At 39.8% G+C, this 21,685-nt stretch overlaps 1 protein-coding gene across 29 annotated transcripts in view; it reads left to right on the forward strand.

The window, feature by feature from the left end:
• The window catches only part of MACF1 (microtubule actin crosslinking factor 1), a 471,369-nt gene that overhangs the window by 281,451 nt on the left and 168,233 nt on the right, over window positions 1-21,685 (forward strand). For 28 of the 29 annotated variants that reach the window (XM_073233661.1, XM_073233662.1, XM_073233665.1 and 25 more), the window contains 19 exons: window positions 223-454; window positions 1,097-1,323; window positions 2,462-2,584; window positions 2,683-2,784; window positions 3,420-3,521; window positions 3,616-3,789; window positions 3,884-4,039; window positions 4,185-4,382; window positions 5,270-5,398; window positions 6,076-6,249; window positions 8,453-8,608; window positions 8,712-8,918; window positions 9,056-9,175; window positions 9,613-9,782; window positions 10,882-11,041; window positions 11,859-12,053; window positions 12,400-12,528; window positions 13,428-13,571; window positions 14,056-14,244. The exons of the other annotated variant lie outside the window; for it this stretch is intronic. In XM_073233661.1, coding sequence (XP_073089762.1) covers window positions 223-454; window positions 1,097-1,323; window positions 2,462-2,584; window positions 2,683-2,784; window positions 3,420-3,521; window positions 3,616-3,789; window positions 3,884-4,039; window positions 4,185-4,382; window positions 5,270-5,398; window positions 6,076-6,249; window positions 8,453-8,608; window positions 8,712-8,918; window positions 9,056-9,175; window positions 9,613-9,782; window positions 10,882-11,041; window positions 11,859-12,053; window positions 12,400-12,528; window positions 13,428-13,571; window positions 14,056-14,244 — 3,087 coding nt within the window. The remainder of the gene's footprint in view (window positions 1-222; window positions 455-1,096; window positions 1,324-2,461; window positions 2,585-2,682; window positions 2,785-3,419; window positions 3,522-3,615; window positions 3,790-3,883; window positions 4,040-4,184; window positions 4,383-5,269; window positions 5,399-6,075; window positions 6,250-8,452; window positions 8,609-8,711; window positions 8,919-9,055; window positions 9,176-9,612; window positions 9,783-10,881; window positions 11,042-11,858; window positions 12,054-12,399; window positions 12,529-13,427; window positions 13,572-14,055; window positions 14,245-21,685) is intronic. 29 annotated transcript variants of the gene reach the window in all.

A 21,685-nucleotide genomic window follows, 5' to 3' on the forward strand; every position in this document is an offset into this window, starting at 1 on the left:
TCTCAAAATAATATTTACTTTCTTCTTTTGATAGGCTAGCACTGGTGTACTGTGCAAAGCAGTTTCTTAGTCAAACCCAACACTTGATAACCACTGGGCTAGGCTGAGCGCAGGTTATCCTAAACAAATATATTTATACCATAGCCTTACTCCCTAATGTTTCTCCCAGAAAAAATGCGATGACATATTTCTGAGATAGCTAATGATCCAATATTTGTTTAGTTCCATGACAAAATAGAGCCCATGTTGGAGACTCTGGAGAATCTTTCCTCCCGCCTGCGTATGCCACCACCGATCCCTGCTGAGGTAGACAAGATCAGAGAGTGCATCAGTGACAATAAGAGTGCCACCATGGAGCTAGAAAAACTGCAGCCTTCCTTTGAGGCCCTGAAGCGCCGTGGGGAAGAGCTCATTGCACGATCTCAGGGAGCTGACAAGGATCTGGCTGCAAAAGGTGCTTGTGAAATTTGATTATTTTTAAAGGAAATCAGTAGAGTAAGTTCTAAGCTGTGGTTACCTCCAGCATCCCACCAGTTATATTTCATTGAATGTAAAGTCCCCCCCCACCCAAGTAATGAATAATTTATAAAGTTATTTGGAAGTCATTTAGAATTCAGAGCACTTCTCCTCATTGAAACAAGGTTACAATTGCTAGTTAGATTCCCAGGCCAGGAAACAAGTGCTCCTTTAACCCCTAATAAGAGAAAACTGCAGTATCAATAGTGAGTAGAGGATAACTACCTTTTATAACACTTTTCGTGGTAAACATAGCAAGTTCAACACAGGACATTGAAGAAAGAGTTCTTATCTCAGCCCTTGTATAAGTTAGGGTTTTTGTATCTTAGCTGTACCTTTATATTAGATAATAAATCATGGTCAGATTACCTCTGATCTCTTATGTGGCAGAGTAACATAAGCAGAAAACGAGAAAGGAGAAATAATAGTAATAAATCTAAGGGAGAAAACCATGCCTCAGTTAAAAATTTTTAGAGTATTTAAATGATACTTTTCAGTGAAAATGTGAGAATTAGGTGGAATTTCTGATGAGGCTGATTTCAAGTGCTTAGGTCCTATTCCCATCTCTTTACCCACTCAGAAATCCAGGATAAGTTGGATCAAATGGTATTCTTCTGGGAAGACATCAAAGCTCGGGCTGAAGAGCGAGAAATTAAGTTCCTTGATGTCCTTGAACTAGCAGAGAAATTCTGGTATGACATGGCAGCTCTCCTGACCACCATCAAAGACACCCAGGACATTGTCCATGACTTGGAAAGCCCAGGCATTGACCCATCCATCATCAAACAACAGGTGGAAGCTGCTGAGGTAAGAAAAAAACAAAACCCCATCTCTTAACTGTTTGTCCTCTAGAAAAGCACTTTATCCAAGTATGTTGTGTTAACTCTTTAGCCAGACTAAGTGCCTTAAAAGTGTTGTTTTGTTAAGTTTAATGAGTCTTTTTTCCATTTGAAAGAAATACCTGCCCCACTACAGATTTCTGTCTTTTTTTTATATACACGTTTTACCACTTGGATGGATTTATATAACCTCTAGCAATTGTGATATAGAACAGTTCCATCATGCAAAAGTAATTCTCTCATTAATGTTAAAACAATTCAATTAGTGGAATGTGCTTAGAAAAATCCAGTTTTGCTTTATTTTCTGAATTTAATCCTTGCTATAGTGTACATTTTTATTTCTTGAGTAAAATTTTTTAACAAAAAAAAAGAAGGTAGGAAAGAAAATAAATTGTGGATTCATTATCCAGATATAATGATTATTACTTTGATAGACCTTTTCTTTGTCTTTTGGGGGAGCCTGGCTTTTTTACTAAGTGTATTTCTCACCTCATTTTGTCTATTTAGTACAAGTCAAGCCTGCTTGATATCACCTCGTATATCTTACTTTTATCTCAGTCATTCTCCACTCCCCACCCCTGTCATTGCTGTCCACAAACCACTTTCAGGATCTGACACAGAATGACTTTATCCAAGATTATATAGCCTAGCATTCCTTTTATGCTAGTCTCTCGGCTCTTAAATTTGTGACTTGTACTGTTCTATTTTACCCTTGTTGATATGCTTTTCTGAAATAGACTTTGCCTGTAATTGTAATCTCCTTGGAGGCAGGAAAGATGAGCCTTTGGTAAATTATTGAAGCTTATGGGACTTATCCAACACTATTTTATATATGTTGTAATATATATAAATAAATTTGACACCACATACTTTTTATGTGTATATGTGTGTGTGTGTGTGTGTATACATATATATATATGAAAAATAACCAGAGTCTGAAGCTTCTCTATTTAGATAAGTGAAATATTAAAAATATATAAAGAGGCTTTTGTGAAACTGACAGTTCTTTTCAACATCTGCTATTGATGGAGGTATAAATTACATTTGCAAAGTTTGGAAAGTTCTGTTCTGCTGTTTTGGCTTATGTTCTGTTCATTTACACATAGACTATTAAGGAAGAAACAGATGGTCTGCATGAGGAATTGGAGTTTATTCGAATCCTTGGTGCAGATTTGATTTTTGCCTGTGGAGAAACTGAGAAGCCTGAAGTGAAGAAGAGCATTGATGAGGTGTGGAGCCATGGATAAGGGATTCAGACAGAACATTAGTGGGCTCAGACTGAAGAGTGGTACTGATTAAATAATCTGATTGACTGTTTTTCCCCTAGATGAATAGTGCCTGGGAGAACTTAAACAAAACATGGAAAGAGAGGCTAGAAAAGCTTGAGGATGCCATGCAAGCCGCTGTGCAGTATCAGGACACTCTTCAGGTGAGAGGCCATGAGTGGACACCACGCAAATACAGGTTCCATGGTCTCTCTGTCATGTCTGAATCCAGCACAAGAGTGGATCACCTCTACAGGACTGCACCATTGTCAAACCTATGACAGACAGTGTTGTTCCCATATTCCTAGCCAAAGTTTCCCACTTGTTGTAAGAAAGATACCAATGCTGACTTTCTGCTCTTCTTGCCATGTTTGTCATCATTGTATGCTCATTATATTTATTCTCATGGTGGCTGACAGGGAAGCTGGCCTTACTGTGAAACTCGCTGCTTGTTAGAGGTTCCAAACCCAGGTCACCTCAAAGCACAGGTTGGCACAGTAGCTTCAGCACTTTGTGATCTTGTTCACTGGCCGTGAAAAATGCTAACTTTTATTCATGTTTAGTTTTTTCAGATTGTGGTTTATATTAGACTTTATCCCAATAATATTGGCTCCATTTGTAAATCCCCATTATTAATGGAATAAAGGTCATTATCCCTTACCTTTCCCCACCACCTAAAAACACAAACAGCACAAGGTATTTTGAATTATCTCTGCTTACATTATTAGTTGAGACAATTCTAATTGTCTCCTGACCCATATGTTTTTGTTTTTTGATTGTTTATTTATATTTATTTTAGTCTATGTTTGACTGGCTGGATAACACTGTGATTAAACTCTGCACCATGCCCCCTGTCGGCACTGACCTCAACACTGTTAAAGATCAGTTAAATGAAATGAAGGTTTGTATCTGGGAATGGCTTTTAAAGAAGGGTTGCTTCATATTAGTTTTAGACTTGGTTTGATGTTAACTGACATTAAGTATGTCTTTAATAGGAGTTCAAAGTGGAAGTTTACCAACAACAAATTGAGATGGAGAAGCTCAATCACCAGGGTGAACTGATGTTAAAGAAAGCTACTGACGAAACGGACAGAGACATCATACGAGAACCACTGACAGAACTGAAACACCTCTGGGAGAACCTGGGTGAAAAAATTGCCCATAGACAGGTATGGCAAATAAATGGTAGAGCACATAACTGGACTACTATCTTCTGGTTCTAATTTCCTAACAAATGTTCCCTTTATTTCTTTTTCTGAGTAGCATAAGCTAGAAGGTGCTCTCTTGGCCCTTGGCCAGTTCCAACATGCATTAGAGGAACTAATGAGTTGGCTGATTCACACTGAAGAATTGCTAGATGCTCAGAGACCAATAAGTGGAGACCCAAAAGTCATTGAAGTAGAGCTCGCAAAGCACCATGTAAGTATTTTCACTTTTCATCTTTAAGCCTACTGGCTTGAGACCAAATATTGCCACCAGAAGCCTTTTGATGTTGTTATGTACCTTAGGGAACAAGGCTTATTGATATCTGTAGAGATAAATTATGTTATTCTACATTTTTTAGGTTCTAAAAAATGATGTTTTGGCCCATCAAGCCACAGTGGAAACAGTCAACAAAGCTGGCAATGAGCTTCTTGAATCTAGTGCTGGAGATGATGCCAGCAGCTTAAGGAGCCGTTTGGAAACTATGAACCAATGCTGGGAGTCAGTGTTACAGAAAACAGAGGAGAGGGAGCAACAGCTTGAGTCCACTCTGCAGCAGGTATGCGCATGGTCTGAGCTCGGTGGGTGGGGCTGTGCACTCAACATTCAGAGGAGAGCCCAAGTCGGCAAAAGGAAAGCGGTTTGGAATAGAACCACCTGTGTCTTAACAGGAAGGTCAGTTCTGTGCTGGAATTTGTCTGGAAAGAATAGCTTTTGATTGGGTGGTTCTTTTTGGATTATAGTTGACCCTTGTACAACACAGGGCTTAGAGGCACCAACCCCTCCCTACTCCCCTGCTGAGCACAGTCAAAAATCTGTATATAACTTTTTACTCCTAAAAAACTTAACAGCCTACTATCTCCAGAAGGCTTACCAATAACATAAAGAATCAATTAATGTATTTTGTATGCTGTGTATATTATATACTATATTCTTATAATAAAGTAAGCTAGAGAAAATAAACTTTCAAATTGTCACAAATCTCCAAAATAATCTTCCAGTACATTTATTGAAAAATACCCATGTGTCAATGGGCCCACATAATTTAAACCTGTGTTGTTCAAGGGTCAGCTGTAGTTTATAGCCCAGTCTCTATTTACTAATCAAGAGTTAGTAGATCTTTGCTATTACAAACCTTGTTCACAGATTCAGTTATTTCATAGATCAAGTCAGACCATATCTATATTCAACAGTACCTTAGTCAGTTAATCAATTCATCAGGTTAGCAGACATCTATAATACATTACAGTGAGGACTGAAGGATTCTGCTGAATTTTGAAGATAAATAACTGTATTGGCCTCATGCTAATCCAGCAACAGAATAGCTCTGCCTCGGAGCAGCCCCAAATTCTCTAAAACAGATTCCTCATATGGTCACTTAGAAAGCTTATTTTTGGAGCTGAGAATTGACTACTAACTTTGCTCTGATATATCTTTTCCCAAAAGGCCCAGGGTTTCCACAGTGAAATTGAAGATTTCCTCTTGGAACTGACTAGAATGGAGACCCAGCTTTCTGCATCTAAGCCCACAGGAGGACTTCCTGAAACTGCTAGAGAGCAGCTTGATACACATATGGTAACAGAGATTTCTGGAAATTGAACATAATCATCCCATATTCAGTAGCTCCTTTCTGAGTTCAGAGATATATGCATCTGGGAGTCTAAAAAGTGGTACATTTTTGCCAACATTATAGTACACCGTTGAGGATTGCTGCTTACACACATGCGTTCAGTACCCACCATAGGCAGCTATAGTGACAGAGAAGTCAACCAAAAATACATCAGTGAGCTGGTAAATTTTGAGTTGGTCAGTCCAGTTAACACAAGAATACTGACTTGGGAGCACATCAAGACAAATATGCAGGTATGGTTATATTTAAGAAAAAGACTGCTTATGGGGGATTTAGGGAAATCCAGCAGATACTGGCAATATTTCAAGAAAGTGACTGAGGACAAAAGGCAACACAGTTTCTAGGCAAATCCTTTAGGAAAAGGAGAAATAAATTATTGGGGTCTATTTTTGTGATCTCTGAACCTTAAATTCTACATACGTGGTAACAAAATTATTTTACTATTAAGGAAGAGTGCTAGATTTCATTCCCTAATTGCTCCATAGTTGAAATGAATCCAAAAGAAAGGATTTGAATCAAGATAAAACCTTCCTGGACTTTTCTAATCTGTGCTTGTAAATCTCTGTGTGGGTATCATTCAGAGAATTGGCATTACTGATAGCTCTACTGCCTTTCCTTACAGGAGCTCTATTCCCAGCTCAAAGCTAAGGAAGAGACTTACAATCAACTGCTTGACAAGGGCAGGCTCATGCTTCTGAGCCGTGATGATTCTGGTTCTGGTTCAAAAACAGAACAAAGTGTAGCACTTTTGGAACAGAAGTGGCATGTCGTCAGCAGTAAGATGGAAGAAAGAAAGGTATCACCACAAAATACAGTGTGCAATTACTGTGTTTGAATAGTTTGCTTGGTGATTGCTTATAATAACTAGCTAGTCTCTATGAAGATTTTTTGAAGACCAGTATTTTGCACCAGAAGGTGCAGAACTGATACTCTCGGTATTGCCTTCATGCTAAACAAGCCATCTTTTCTGCAATTAAATTTCTCTTTTATATCCATGTCAGATTGCATTGATGATACTAGTTTTCTACCAGTATTTGCTTTTATTATTCATTCCTTTTCTGCATCTGCCAGTTAAGATATATTGCTCAGTGATGGATTCTATATCCCATATGAATTGGAGGGTGAGGACAGAGCATGCAGGGAGTATGATTAATAATTCCCCATAGGAAATTTGGATTCTGGTGTAAGTGTAGTATACAAAGAATTTAGTAAAAAGCAAGAGAGAAGTAAATTAAAGGGCCTCTTCCTACTGCTCCTCAAAATTTAGATTTTCTTCCAAAAAGGGAAAAGTGATCAGTTATCAAGGCCTAAAAACATTTTTTTATGAGTACGGAGTTTCAGAGTATCACTGTGCACAGAGTGTCTGTGCTGGGCATATCAAATGTCAAATATGTGTTCAAATCTGTTAACCACATCCATTCAAAGATTGTTATTATATATGTACCAGGCACTGAGCTAGGCATGTAGTGGAAGCAATATAGGGATGGACCCTATCATTGTGAAATTTAATGGACTGAAGGACATAGAACAAAAATTCACACATTATTATAGATGAACATTTTGAAAGAAGCATTAGTTTCCTGGAATTCTTGTAAGGTCTAGTAATTTTGTTACATAAAGAATAGCCAGAGGATCTGAGTGTACAGCTAGCTGTATTCTATTTCTTGGACAGACTGTTGTGTGTAATTCCTGCAGAACACAGAATTAAGACTAATCAAAGAAACCAAGGCATGTTTTGGCTCATAATCAAGAAGTTTCTAGAGGGTTTCCCCAGGATGAAGCAGGTTGCCTCAAGAAATAGTTACCCATCATCAGTGGAACTGGTCAAGCAAAGGCTAGGGGTTAAGGATATTTCTGGGTTTTGTAAAAACATTACATTTCAGAATCACTTATTAAACGTGAGGTGCTGTATTAAAGAATATAGATAAAAATGATGTGGAAATCTTTCCTACCATTTAGGAATTTGCGATATATTAATTTCTAAGCATTTCTATGATAGATAGGAGGTAGATTTCGTTTTTCCACTTGATTTGTTTAGACTGCGTCTGTACATTTTTGTAACATTCATTATAGTGATTTTTTTAGGTTATAAAAGTAACCTGAAAATACAAAAAGAAAAGTTAAAATCATACATAACCCAATTAATAGCAATTAACGATTTTAGTGTCTATTTTGGGTTTCTTCCTGTGAATTTTTTTGGATATATTCATTTTTAACAAACTCTTTATTCTACTTTGCCTGCCTGGTAGTTGGGCTAGAAGCAGAGACCATCACCCAGGTGTTGGGGTAGAGGTCTCTGACAGTGGAGCTTGTAAATTGTGTGGAATTGGGGTGTACTCATGGACAGTCATGCATGCCCTAAACAAGCCACTGTTTTTGGCATCATGATTAAATCAAAGTGTCTAAAAATTTACAGTTAGTGTCAGATTTTTGCTTAGGGTATTATTGCTTTTGTTACCTTTTCTGCTTGTAACATAAGACTTAAGTTTCAGACCCAGACACTTTGAGATGCCATATTTTCTGAAAATTTATTTAAACAGAGTACTACACTAACCACCATCCTCTTTGCAGTAAAGTGCTCTTAATTTAGTTGTTTTTATGCCACAAAAAGCACATTAAAGGCAAGTAAGACTTTGCCCAAAGCAGGTTGCAGATCCTGCAGCTGTCACTACCAAAGGGTCTGTTCGCTTACATTTACTGTATAGCATTCCTATTCTTTAATGTCCCAGGAAGTGGGGAATCACAGAGAAAACAACGGAGCTGCAAATTGTGCTCTTTCCTTTTCCATACACGATTGTTTCAATTTCAGATGCTAGCATGAAAATTTTCCCTTCTTTACAAACAAGGCATGTTTGGAACTTGATTAAGTGAAGTTTCCTCTTTAGAGGTCATTTCATTCAGTGTATGATTCATACCTTTGTCCTTGAAGCTATAATTCCTAAATTTGTCACTTTTGTGTGCGTGTGTGTGTGTGTATGTGTATTTTAATTAAAATTCAGTCAAAGCTGGAAGAGGTCCTCAACCTGGCAACAGAATTCCAGAATTCCCTGCAAGAATTTATCAACTGGCTCACTCTAGCAGAACAGAATCTAAACATCGCTTCTCCTCCCAGCCTGATTCTAAACACTGTCCTTTCCCAGATAGAGGAGCACAAGGTAACTATGACATTATGGTGTTACCTTCCTTTTAAAAGGACTCGTTGAGAAAAATGCTCCTGTATCTTTATCTTCAGTTCACAAAGAGCGATGTTCCCTTCAGGTGTTTGCTAATGAAGTAAATGCTCATCGAGACCAGATCATTGAGCTGGATCAAACTGGGAATCAGTTAAAGTTTCTTAGCCAAAAACAGGATGTTGTGCTGATCAAGAATCTGTTGGTCAGTGTCCAGTCCCGATGGGAGAAGGTGGTCCAGCGATCTATCGAAAGAGGGCGGTCACTGGATGATGCCAGGAAGCGGGCAAAACAAGTGAGTCATAAAAGAGATACTAATGTGTTGAACAACTGCGGGCAGCACATGTTGAGTCTCTGGATTGGTTTGAATAAAAGTATTAATATAGTTTACATATTCATTCCTATTATAACTTATTCCTTACATAATCATAGTTCCATGAAGCTTGGAAAAAACTGATTGACTGGCTAGAAGATGCAGAGAGTCACTTGGACTCAGAACTGGAGATATCCAATGACCCAGACAAAATTAAACTTCAGCTCTCTAAGCATAAGGTAAAGCAGTTCATTGCTCTTAGGTACTGAGCTTGGTCTTCCCTAAAAATTGTAGCTTACTAAAAATGAAAAGTCAGAGCTAGCTAGCCAAAAGAAAATAGGTTAGTGTTAAAAAAAAAAGTCAAGATGATGAAGCCTGCATTCCATTTTATATCTAGTTGAAGTCTTACCATGACAATTGCTCATTTAATACAATAGTTCAAACAAAGTGATTGTGGGAGTAACCAGTTAAAACTTGTAGAAATTGTCCTGCACTATTGTGACATAAACAAACACATAAATTTCCTAAGGATAAACTATTGTTAGTTTTAGTTCAAGAAGTAGTGACATTCATGCTGTATCTGATTACTAACCTGAAAACTCAAAATTTTTCTTTCTTCCTAATCAAGACATCATCTGACTTCTAACATGTTTTTTTCTTTTCTTTTTGGAAACAGGAGTTTCAAAAAACTCTTGGTGGCAAACAGCCAGTGTATGATACCACAATTAGAACAGGCAGAGCCCTGAAAGAAAAGACTTTGCTTCCTGATGACACTCAGAAACTTGACAACTTACTGGGAGAAGTCAGAGACAAATGGGATACTGTTTGTGGCAAGTCTGTGGAGAGGTGAGCGTGAATGTCCTCTCCATGGGTTGGTGGTCTATATGTCACCCCAAAACTAAGAGACTGTTCCTAGATTCCATAAATTGTTACTAAAGCTAATGCTTCAGTAACAGGTTTTATAGCATCTCATTATCTCCAGTTAGTTCACTGGGAACTAAGAAATAATTAGATGAAATATATTAAAATTCTCTCATTTTACACTTGAACCTTGCTGTATTAGAGAGAGGCCCATAAAAATTCAGCCAAAAGTACTAGAAGACCAGTGACTCTAAATGTTTGTACATCACCTATTTGTAATACTAATAGCTGTCTCCCTGAGGCTCTCGCTGTGTGTTAGACTGTGCAAAGCATCTACCTGTATGTATGACTTCATTTAACCATCATAATACTGACCTGTACTGAGCAGCTACTACTGAATGTGTGCCAAACAGTACCTACTAATCATTTAATCCTCATAACAACCACTGAAGTGAGTACTATTATTCCCATTGTACAGATGCGGAAACAAACATATAAGGTTTCTTAATTCCCCCAAGGTCACTCAGCTACTAAAGCAGCTGGGCTGAGATTTGAAACTACTCAGTTTTATTCTATAAGTTGTACCTCTATCCAATTGTACCCACAATGCTACACTAAGTATTACAATAGCTCCATATTACTTACACTCCAGTTTCTTAGATGAGGCGACTGAGGTTCATAGAGGTGAAGAGACAACCTGAGGTCACACATCTGATGTGGAGCAAGGAGCTGAACTCTTGACACCAGACCGTTACCAAAACCACACCCTGTACTGGAGTAGTATAGAGCAGTTAACACCAACCTTGGGTCATTTGGATAAGTCCATGTGTATAGCTGTTGGACTCTGAAGATGCCAGAGGGTTTCTATACCTATTTGCTGCACTACACTTAATCTATTCTAGAGAGTGGTTTGATTAAAAGTATCTGGGTATCTCTTTTAGTCACTTTTTACTGTATTTCTAACCATTCCAATGTGGAAGTCCCTCTCTATGTAGAGTTCAAGCAGTATTACCTTCCAGCAGTCAGCATTGTGGGCCATTCATAAAAGACTACTAACAATGGCGAGGTTTGTGTGCTTTTTCAGGCAGCACAAGTTGGAGGAGGCCCTCCTATTTTCAGGCCAGTTTATGGACGCCTTACAGGCTTTGGTCGACTGGTTATACAAAGTGGAGCCACAGCTGGCTGAGGATCAGCCTGTGCACGGGGACCTTGACCTGGTCATGAACCTCATGGATGCCCATAAGGTGAGGGGCTAGGTCTGGGCTGCTTGGTAGGTAGAGCCAGTGGGTCCTCTGCCTGTGTGTGTCCTCTGTTCATGTTGACCTCCTAGGGGAGAAAGAAGTCTGCAAGAACCTGTATTTCTGCTTGTCAGAGGGGTGGCTCCTCATTCTGTGTGTGTTTAAACAAACTGTTGCTGGGATTCTTCATCAGTTACAAAGAATTTACTAAAATTGGTTTGGTTCAGATTTGGCAATGTGTAAACTTCACTTTGAGGTCCCCTCCCCGACCTTTCCTGCTTGTCTGTCTCAGTGGAGTCACAAAATGAATATAAATTCAGGAGCCCCTCAAAATACCCATTTCCACTGACTCCTAAAATGAAAAGGAGTGCATTTTTTAGTTACTTCTGAACCTAAACAGCCCAGCATCATGCACACCAATATTTACTGGAACCTATACCTGTCGTGTTGAGCTGCATAATGTCCTCCTATTTCAGCACAAAGACTTCAGCTTTACCTTGAAATTACATCAAATTCTTATGTGTGTGGCAAACGTGTTTTTATTTAACTCCCACAATTCTGGAAATGTTCGTGTAACATTATTCCCATTTTATAGATTAGGATACTGGGACTCCCGCTAAGCAACTTATCCGGAGTCACACCACTTATATTTAGAGCCATCTCTTCTAGCTGTTCTTTCTTGCATACCATCCTGCCTCCCTCTGTGCATAAAAGACACTTGACTGAAACCTACCAAAGAAAACTGAGCTAAATGATTGCTTCCTCTGTGGTTTTGCTTCTTGGATTAAAAACATTTCTCAGACAAACCAATTCTGTTTTCTAGGTTTTCCAAAAGGAACTGGGAAAGCGAACAGGAACCGTTCAGGTGCTGAAGCGGTCAGGCCGAGAGCTAATTGAGAACAGTCGCGATGACACCACGTGGGTGAAAGGGCAGCTCCAGGAACTGAGCACGCGCTGGGACACTGTGTGTAAACTCTCTGTGTCCAAGCAAAGCCGACTTGAGCAAGCCTTGAAACAGGTCAGAGACATTTGTTGGGACAACCCAGGGGGGCAGATCTGAGCAGATTCTTCAAAGTTTCTTTATCAGTATGAGTTCTAGCCAGTCTTGAAATGAATATAAGTCAAATATCAATATTCTGAATGTTCTACAAGATTTTAACACTCGTTTGTATAGAGAAATAATGAATTCAGTTCATTTTCAAAGGTTACAAATGAAAGGGGACCTCCAGGGAGCTTTCACTGGACCATCGAATGTCTGTGATGTGCTAACAAGTTCGGGCCCAGACCCTTTCCCTAGCATACTGCAGTGTCCCGGAGCTTGGCTGCAGAAGAGAGGTTCAGTCTCTTGTGCTTTGTTATTTCAGGCGGAAGAATTTCGGGATACAGTCCACATGCTGTTGGAGTGGCTTTCTGAAGCAGAGCAAACACTTCGTTTTCGGGGAGCACTTCCCGACGACACAGAGGCCTTGCATTCTCTCATTGACACCCATAAGGTAATCCAGCCCCACAGTAATCCAGTGACCTGTGCCACCCACCATGGGGAAGGCTTCCCCACCACTAAAGGAAAGCAGCTTTTGCTTGGAAATTTAAGACCTTGTGTGCAAAAGAACCATAATGGTTTAGCAGGAATAAGAGAGAAATACTGATTGTTTTTGTGATGACTTAAAGATCATTCATTCATTTTTATTAAAGTAATACATGTTGGTTGCAGACAGGTCAAACAGCATGCTAATACAGGAAGAAAAATGTGGACTATTCCACCTTGTTTACTCCTTACCTGCACACAACTTTGTTTGACTTTCCTTATGCTACCAGCTTCAGGCCCTGGAGTGGCTCCCCAAGAACCTCTTGTCAAAGTGCAGAATATAGTGCAATATCTGAGGCCTCAGTCAAACTGTCCTAATGAGGTGGTAAATGTTTCCTTTCTTAATTTTTGTGTTATCCACCAGGAGATCTTAGCCTTGGTTTTGTTACTGTATTTTGTTGTAATTATTTTTTAAATATTTCAGTGTTTCATAGCTGTCATTTCTCCAAGAAAATACTGTTTGTACATATTTGAATAAATAAAAACAGGATTTTTTAAAAAGACTAATTCAGATAGGAAAAGGGTATGCTCAGCCTGGAAAAGGGGACTTACCTCTCTGTCCCTAGTCCTTGTCCTCCATAGCAGAGAAAGTCATTCTTGTACAAACCTGTCACCTTCTCACATCTTTTAGAACTGGAAAGAAAATGCCAGAAACACCTCAATATTGGCTGTTAGAGTTCTGTGTCCACACACGGAGGCAAAAACACACTGAAAAGTTATTCCCCTCACAGTGTAAACTAATAGAGCTGCTAGAAATTAATCTTTAAGAGTAGATTTTCAAATAGATTTCCAAATCATACTGTTTAGGAATTCATGAAGAAAGTGGAAGAAAAGCGAGTGGATGTTAATGCTGCAGTAGCAATGGGAGAAGTCATTCTGGCCGTCTGCCATCCTGACTGCATCACTACCATCAAACACTGGATCACTATCATCAGAGCTCGCTTTGAGGAGGTAGGTTCCTGGTTTTAGAGGGAAGACAACACATGCCCACTAAAATGGTTTATGGCAATAAACGTTACAGAGCTTGTCCCCCTACCCCCCAGGTAAAGACTCTTTCACTCATTGTGAATATCTCAACAAGAATTGGGTTAGCATTTTACTAATGACTGATTTCTTGGTAATGTGCAGAAATCTAGAATAAGCTTGCTGGTGTAGTGAGTTGTTAGCTGATGGCTTCCAGGCTTCCAGTGGGCACACTGTGTGTGGTCTTTGCTCTTTCCTGAGCATTTATAATAGCGTGTGCTAGACTTGCGTTCAGGAGAGCTGACTTCTCATTCCAACTCTTACCCCAGCTCTGTCACTGGTGTAAGAGTGAAACCCCTTGGCTGCTGGGGTGAATTTTCCCCTAGAAAGTCGTTGTTAGGATCAGATGAAAGGGGACTTTGAAAGCAAAGGGACGTGCTTGACTGAAGGAAGGCCGGCTTCTCTCCTGCAGGTCCTGACGTGGGCTAAACAGCACCAGCAGCGTCTGGAAGCAGCCCTGTCAGAGCTGGTGGCCAATGCTGAGCTCTTGGAAGAACTGCTGGCATGGATCCAGTGGGCTGAGACAGCCCTCATTCAGCGGGACCAGGAGCCTATCCCTCAGAACATTGACCGAGTTAAAGCCCTCATCACTGAGCATCAGGTGTCTTTGTCTATCGGGTTGTTGCTGGTGTTATTCATGGGGCCTATTTCCTTTGCTCTGTGTATTTATTTTTAAATTGCTGTTTAACAGATCCCCACAGACTTAGTAGCTTAAACACACTTCCTATCTCACAGTTTCCATGAGGCACAAGTCTGGGCATGAGTCAGCTGGGTCCTCGTCTTAGGGTCTTACCAGGCTGAAGTCAAGGAGTCCACCAGCCTGCAGTTCTCGTTAGGCGCATCCCAGCTGCTGGCAGAATTGACTTCCTTGTGCTTATAGGTTTTCTTGCTGGCTGGCTGTGCTTAGAGCCCAGCCTCAGGGCTTAGCTGCACAGCACCCTCGCAGCACAGCAACCCGGGACTGGAAAGCCAACAGACTTCACACTCTGCTCTGACAGATCTTATGTAATAAAGTGTAATCAAGGAAGTGACTGTCCCATTCTTTTCACAGGTGTTACCCACCCTGAAGGGGAGGGGATTACACAGGGCATATACACCAGGAGTGAGAATCCTGGGGCCATCTTACACATCTGCCTACCACGTCCTATTTCTTTTGACTAGCCTCTGAGCCTAGGACCCATTGGCCTATCTCCACTACCCCTGGGTTCAGAAAGATCTCCTGCATGAACCCAGAGGTAGACCAAGACAACACGTCAGACTAAACTGAATATGGGCAAGCTCAGTTGAACTGTTCACAGTATAGTATACCCTTAAGAAGCAAATAAGGTTTTTAACTGTAACTCTTAACACAGAATATAAGCATGGATCTTGCTTAGTTATGCTGTGGGCATAGTCTTTTTAGTGCATATAATTCACCTGACCGGTGAGAACCCCTGCACTTCCTACACATTTCCCTACACTGACAACACTCTCCAGAGGGGTTATCTTGTCCCTATTCAAAGCCAGTCACTCTCCCTTCTGTTATACCCACCTTACTGTGTCTTGAAGTTCTCCCCTTCTATTTATTTTTTGCACCAAAGCTTTTAGATGTGTCCTATCAGCCTCGTGTCCCCTGGAGTTACCCCCCAGGCTTCCCTATTCTTGTTTCCCAGTCACACCCCACTGGCTAAATACAGTGGATGCTTTTCAGCCTTTGTCTTAGTTGACTTGTGACAAGGCTGTGTCTTCCTTCCTTCAAAAAAATCTCTTTAGACTTCTGTGTCCTTCCATCTTATTTTTCTCCCATCTGTTTTTTTTTTTTTACCTTGGTATCATTAATATACAATTACATGAGCAACATTGTGGTTACTAGATTCCCCCCAATATCAAGTCCCTACCACATACTCATTATAGTCACTGTCCATCAGCATATTAAGATGCTGTAGAGTCACTACTTGTTTTCTCTGTGCTATACTGCCTTCCCCGTGCCCCCAACACACACATTATGTGTACTAATCATAATACCCCTTAAGCCCCTTCTCACCCATCCTCCCCAGCCCCTTTCCCTTTGGTAACTGTTAGTCCATTCTTGGGTTCTGTGAGTCTGCTACTGTTTTGTTCCTTAGTTTTCACTTTGTTCTTATGCTCTGCAGATGAGTGAAATCATTTGGTACTTGTCTTTCTCTGCCTGGCTTATTTCATTGAGCATAATACCCTCCAGCTCCATCCATGTTGTTGCAAATGATAGGATTTGTTTTCTTCTTTTGGCTGAATAATATTCCATTGTGTATATGTGCCACATCTTCTTTATCCATTCATCTACTGATAGACACTTAGGTTGCTTCCATTTCTTAGCTATTGTAAAGTGCTGCAATAAACATAGGGGTGCATATGTCTTTTTCAAACTGGGCTACTGCATTCTTAGGGTAAATTCCTAGGAGTGGAATTCCTGGGTCAAATAATATTTCTATTTTAAGTTTTTTGAGGAACCTCCACACTGCTTTCAACAATGGTTGAACTAATTTACATTCCCACCAGCCCTGTAGGAGGGTTCCCCTTTCTCAACATCCTCACCAACATTTGTTGTTGTTTGTCTTTTCAAATTTGGCCATCCTAACTGGTGTGAGGTGATATCTCAGTGTGATTTTAATTTGCATTTCTCTGACGATTAGCGATGTGGAGCATCTTTTCATGTGCCTGTTGGCAATCTAAATTTCTTCTTCGGAGACAAATCTGTTCAGATCCTCTACCCATTTTTTAATTGGATTATTTGCTTTTTGTTTGTTGAAGTGCATGAGCTGTTTGTATATTTTGGATGTCAACCCCTTATCGGATATGTCATTTATGAATATATTTTTCCATACTGTAGGATGCCTTTTTGTTCTACTGATGGTATCCTTTGCTGTACAGAAGCTTTTCAGTTTGCTATAGTCCCACTTGTTCATTTCCGCTTTTGTTTCCCTTGCCTGTGGAGATATGTTCATGAAGAAGTTCCTCATGTTTATATTCAAGAGAGTTTTGCCTATGTTTTCTTCTAAGAATTTTATGGCTTCAAGACTTGCATTCAGGTCTTTGATCCATTTCAAATTTACTTTTGTGTATGGAGTTAGGCAGTAATCCAGTTGCATTCTCTTACATGTAGCTGTCCAGTTTTGCCAACACCAGTTGTTGAAGAGACTGTCATTTCCCCATTGTATATCCATGGCTCCTTTATCATATATAATTGACCATATATGCTTGGGTTAATATCTGGACTCTCTATTCTGTTCCACTGGTTTGTGAGTCTGTTCTTGTGCCAGTACCAAACTGTCTTGATTATTGTGGCTTTGTAGTAGAGCTTGAAGTTGGGAAGTAAGATCCCCCACACTTTATTCTTCCTTCTTAGAATTGCTTTGGCTATTCGGGGTCTTTTGTGGTTCCATATGAATTTTAGAACTATTTGTTCCAGTTCATTGAAGAATGCTGTCAGTATTTTGATAAGGATTGCATTGAATCTGTAGCTTGTTTTAGGCAGGATGGCCATTTTGACATTATTAATTCTTCCTTCCCAAGAGCATGGGATGAATTTCTATTTATTAGTGTCCTCTTTAATTTCTCTTAAGCGTGTCTTGTAGTTTTCAGGGTATAGGACCTTCACTTAGTTAGGTTTATTCCTAGGTATTTTACTCTTTTTGATCCAATTGTGAATGGAATTGTTTTCCTGATTTCTCTTTCTGCTAGTTCATTGTTAGTATAGGAATGCAACAGATTTCTGTGTATTAATTTTGTATCCTTCAACTTTGCTGAATTCAGATATTAGTTCTAGTAGTTTTGGAGTGGATTCTTTAGGGTTTTTTATGTACAATATCATGTCATCTACAAACAGTGACAGTTTGACTTCTTCCTTACCAATCTGGATGCCTTTTATTTCTTTGGGTTGTCTGATTGCTGTGGCTAGGATCTCCAGTACTATGTTGAATAACAGTGGGGAGAGTGGGCATCCTTGTCTTGTTCCCGATCTTAGAGGAAAAACTTTCAGCTTCCTTGATGTGTTGACTGTGGGTTTGTCGTATATGGCCTTTATTATGTTGAAGTACTTGCCCTCTATACCCATTTTGTTGAGAGTTTTTATAATGAATGGATGTTGAATTTTGTCAAATGCTTTTTCAGCATCTATAGAGATCATGTGGTCTTTGTCCTTCTTTTTGTTGATGTGATGGATTTTCAAAGGTTGTACCATCCTTGCATCCCTGGGATGAATCCCTCTTAATCATGGTGTATGATCATCTTGATGTTATTTTTGAATTTGATTTGCTAATATTTCGTTGAGTATTTTTGCATCTATGTCTATCAGGGATTTGGTCTGCAGTTTTATTTTTTTGTGATGTCTTAACCTGGTTTTGGTATTAGAGTGATGCTGGCTTTATAGAATGAGTTTGGAAGTATTCCCTCCTTCTATTTTTTGGAAAACTTTAAGGAGAATGGGTTTTATGTCTTCTCTAAATGTCTGATAATATTCAGCAGTGAATCCATCTGGTCCCGGAATTTTGTTCTTGGTGGTTTTTTGATTACCGATTCAATTTCATTGCTGGTGATTGGTCTGTTTATATTTTCTGTTTCTTCCTGGGTCAGTCTTGGAAGGTTGTATTTTTCTAGAAAGTTGTCCATTTCTTCTAGGTTATCCAGTTTGTTAGCATATAGTTTTTCATAGTATTCTCTAATAATTCTTTGTATTTCTGTGGTATCCATTGTGATTTTTCCTTTCTCATTTCTGATTCTGTTTATGTGTGTAGATTCTCTTTATTTCTTAATAAGTCTGGCTAGGAGTTTATCTATTTTGTTTATTTTCTCAAAGAACCAGCTCTTGGTTTCATTAATTTTTTCTATTGTTTTATTCTTCTCAATTTTATTTATTTCTTCTCTGATTTTTTTCTGTCCCTCCTTCTGCTTACTTTGGACCTCATTTGTTATTCTTTTTCCAGTCTCAATAATTGTGAATTTAGACTATTTATTTGGGGTTGTTCTTCCTTCTTTAAATGGGCCTGGATTACTATATACTTTCCTCTTAGGACTGCCTTCACTGCATCCCACAGAAGATGGGGCGTTGTGCTGTTGTTTTCATTTGTGTCCATATATTGCTTGATCTCCGTTTTAATTTGGTCATTGATCCATTGATTATTTAGGAGCATGTTGTTAAGCCTCCATGTGTTTGTGAGCCTTTTTGTTTTCTTTGTACAATTTATTTCTAGTTTTATACCTTTGTGATCAAGAAGTTGGTTGGTAGAATCTCAATCTTTTTGAATTTACTGAGGCTCTTTTGTGACCTAGTATGTGATCTATTCTGGAAAATGTTCCATATGCACTTGAGAAGAATGTGTAACCTGCTGCTTTTGGGTATAGAGTTCTGTAGATGTCTGTTAGGTCTATCTAATGTGTTTTTCAGTGCCTCTGTATCCTTACTTATTTTCTGACTGGTAGATCTGTACTTTGGAGTGAGTGGTGAGTTGAAGTTTCCTAAAATGAGTGCATTACATTACATTTCCTCCTTTAATTCTGTTAGTATTTGTTTCATATATGTAGGTGCTCCTGTGTTGGGTGCATATATATTTATAATGGTTATATCCTCTTGTTGGGCTGACCCCTTTATCATTATGTAATGTCCTTCTTTGTCTTTTGTTATTTTCTTTGTTTTGAAATTAATTTTGTCTGATACAAGTACTGCAACACCTGCTTTTTTCTCCCTATTGTTTGCATGAAATATCTTTTTCCATCCCTTCACTTTTAGTCTGTATATGTCTTTGGGTTTGAAGTGAGTCTCTTTGAGGCAGCATGTAGATGGTTCTTGCTTTTTTATCCATTCTGTAACTCTGTGTCTCTTGATTGACGCATTCAGTCCATTTACATTTAGGGTGATTATCGACAGATATGTACTTATTGCCATTGCAGGCTTTGGATTCGTGGTTACCACAGGTCAAGGGTAGCTTCTTTACTATCTAACAGTCTAACGTAACTCACTTATTATGCTATTATAAACACAGTCTGATGATTCTTTATTTCTCTCCCTTCTATTTATTACTCCTCCACTCTTTATATGTTAGATGTTTTATTCTGTACTCTTTGTGTTTCCCTTGACTGATTTTATGGATAGCTGGTTTTATTTTGCATTTACTTAGTCTACTTCCTTTGCTGTGCTTTTATTTTCTCTGGTGACAGCTATTTAGCCTTAGGCATACTTCCATCTAGAGCAGTCCCTTTAAAATACACTTTATAGATGGTTTGTGGGAGGTAAATTTCCTCAACTTCAGCTTATTTGGGAATTGTTTAATCCCTCCTTCAAATTTAAATGATAATCTTGCTGGATACAGTATTCTTGGTTCAAGGCCCTTCTGTTTCATTGCAGTGAATACATCCTGCCATTCCCTTCTAGCCTGTAAGGTTTCTGCTGAGAAGTCTGATGATAGCCTGATGGGTTTTCCTTTGTAGGTGATCTTTTTTCTCTCTCTGGCTGCTTTTAATACTCTGTCCTTGTCTTTGATCTTTGCCATTTTAATTATTATATTTCTTGGTGTTGTCCTCCTTGGGTCCCTTATGTTAGGAGATCTCTGGACTTCCATGGCCTAAGAGACTATTTCCTTCCCCAGATTGGGGAAGTTTTCAACAATTATTTCTTCAAAGACACTTTCTATCCCTTTTTCTCTCTCTTCTTCTGGTACCCTTATAATGTGAATATTGTTCTATTTGGATTGGTCACACAGTTCTCTTAATACTCTTTCATTCCTAGAGATCCTTTTATCTCTCTCTGCCTCAGCTTCTCTGTATTCCTGTTCTCTGATTTCTATTCCATTAACAGTCTCTTCCACCTCATCCAGTCTGCTCTTAAATCTTTCCATTATTTTTTCATTTCTGTTTTCTCCCTCCTGAATTCATCCCTTAGCTCTTGAATATTTCTCTGTAGCTCCATCAGCATGCTTATGACTTTTATTTTGAATTCTTTTTCAGGAAGATAGGTGATTTTAGTCTCACCAAGCCCTCTCTCTGGTGTTTGAGGGATTTGGGATTGAACAAGGTTCTTCTGACTTTTCATGGTGATGGGAGTGGTCACTGGCAAGTAGCACATGTGTCAGCTGGAAGAACAGAGTCCCTTCCTGCTTGCCAGTTGCCTTGCCTGTCTCCACTGTCTATGCCAGTTAACCGCACACAGGGAGCAGCCTCTGGATTAGATTAATTCCCTAGGCTGCTGTGGGCGGGATGGCCCTCTGGATGGCCTAGGACACTGGTGGGAGTTGCAGGTGAGTGGTGTGTGTTCTGCCGTGAGAACAGAGACTCTCCACCCATTTCCTCTGTCTGTGCTAGTCAACCATGCCCAGGGAGCAGCCTCTGGGTTAATCCCCTAAGCTGCCTTGGGCAGGGCGGCCCTTGGGATGGCCTAGGGTGCTGACAGGGGTCGCTGGTGAGTGTCGCATGTTCTGCCTCAAGAACAAAGCCCCTTCTTACCTCCTGGACTCTGCACATGCTCCTCTGGATTTGGGCCAGTTAGCTGCGTACAGGGAGAAGCCTCTGTGTTAAGCTGTGTGGCCGCTATAGACGGGGCTGCTCTCTGGCTGGTCTACCTCAATGGCAGGGACAGCCAGTTTGCTCACTTGTGCGAGCAGGGAGGAAGGAGTGGCAGGCTGCTTATCACCATGAGGGGTCTCGGAGCTGCATTGCCAATCGAGGTTACAGTGCCTGAAGTTCTTTAATGCTCCCAACCTGTTAGGCTGAGTGTGCCAGGACAATTTTGTCTGCCTGTTAAACCCTTGTCCCTTTAAGACTTGCCTGCTTTTTTTGTCCCAGGGCAGCCGGCTATGGGAACCTCTTCACAGTCTTAGTCTCAGATTTTGCTTTTCTGCTCCTCCAATATCCAGAGCACCATGCAATGTGTGTCTGTATTCCCAGGACAGATTACTAGGGCTGGTTATTGAGCAGTCCTGTGCTTCCACTCCCTCCCCACTCTGATTCTTTTCCTCCCACCAGTGAGCCGGGGTCGGGGGAGTGCTCGGGTCCCACCAGGTCACAGGTTTGTATCTTTCCCTTTAGTATGCGAT

This window comes from Manis javanica, chromosome 4, assembly GCF_040802235.1.
Source record: "Manis javanica isolate MJ-LG chromosome 4, MJ_LKY, whole genome shotgun sequence".
Classification (NCBI taxonomy): Eukaryota; Metazoa; Chordata; class Mammalia; order Pholidota; family Manidae; genus Manis; species Manis javanica.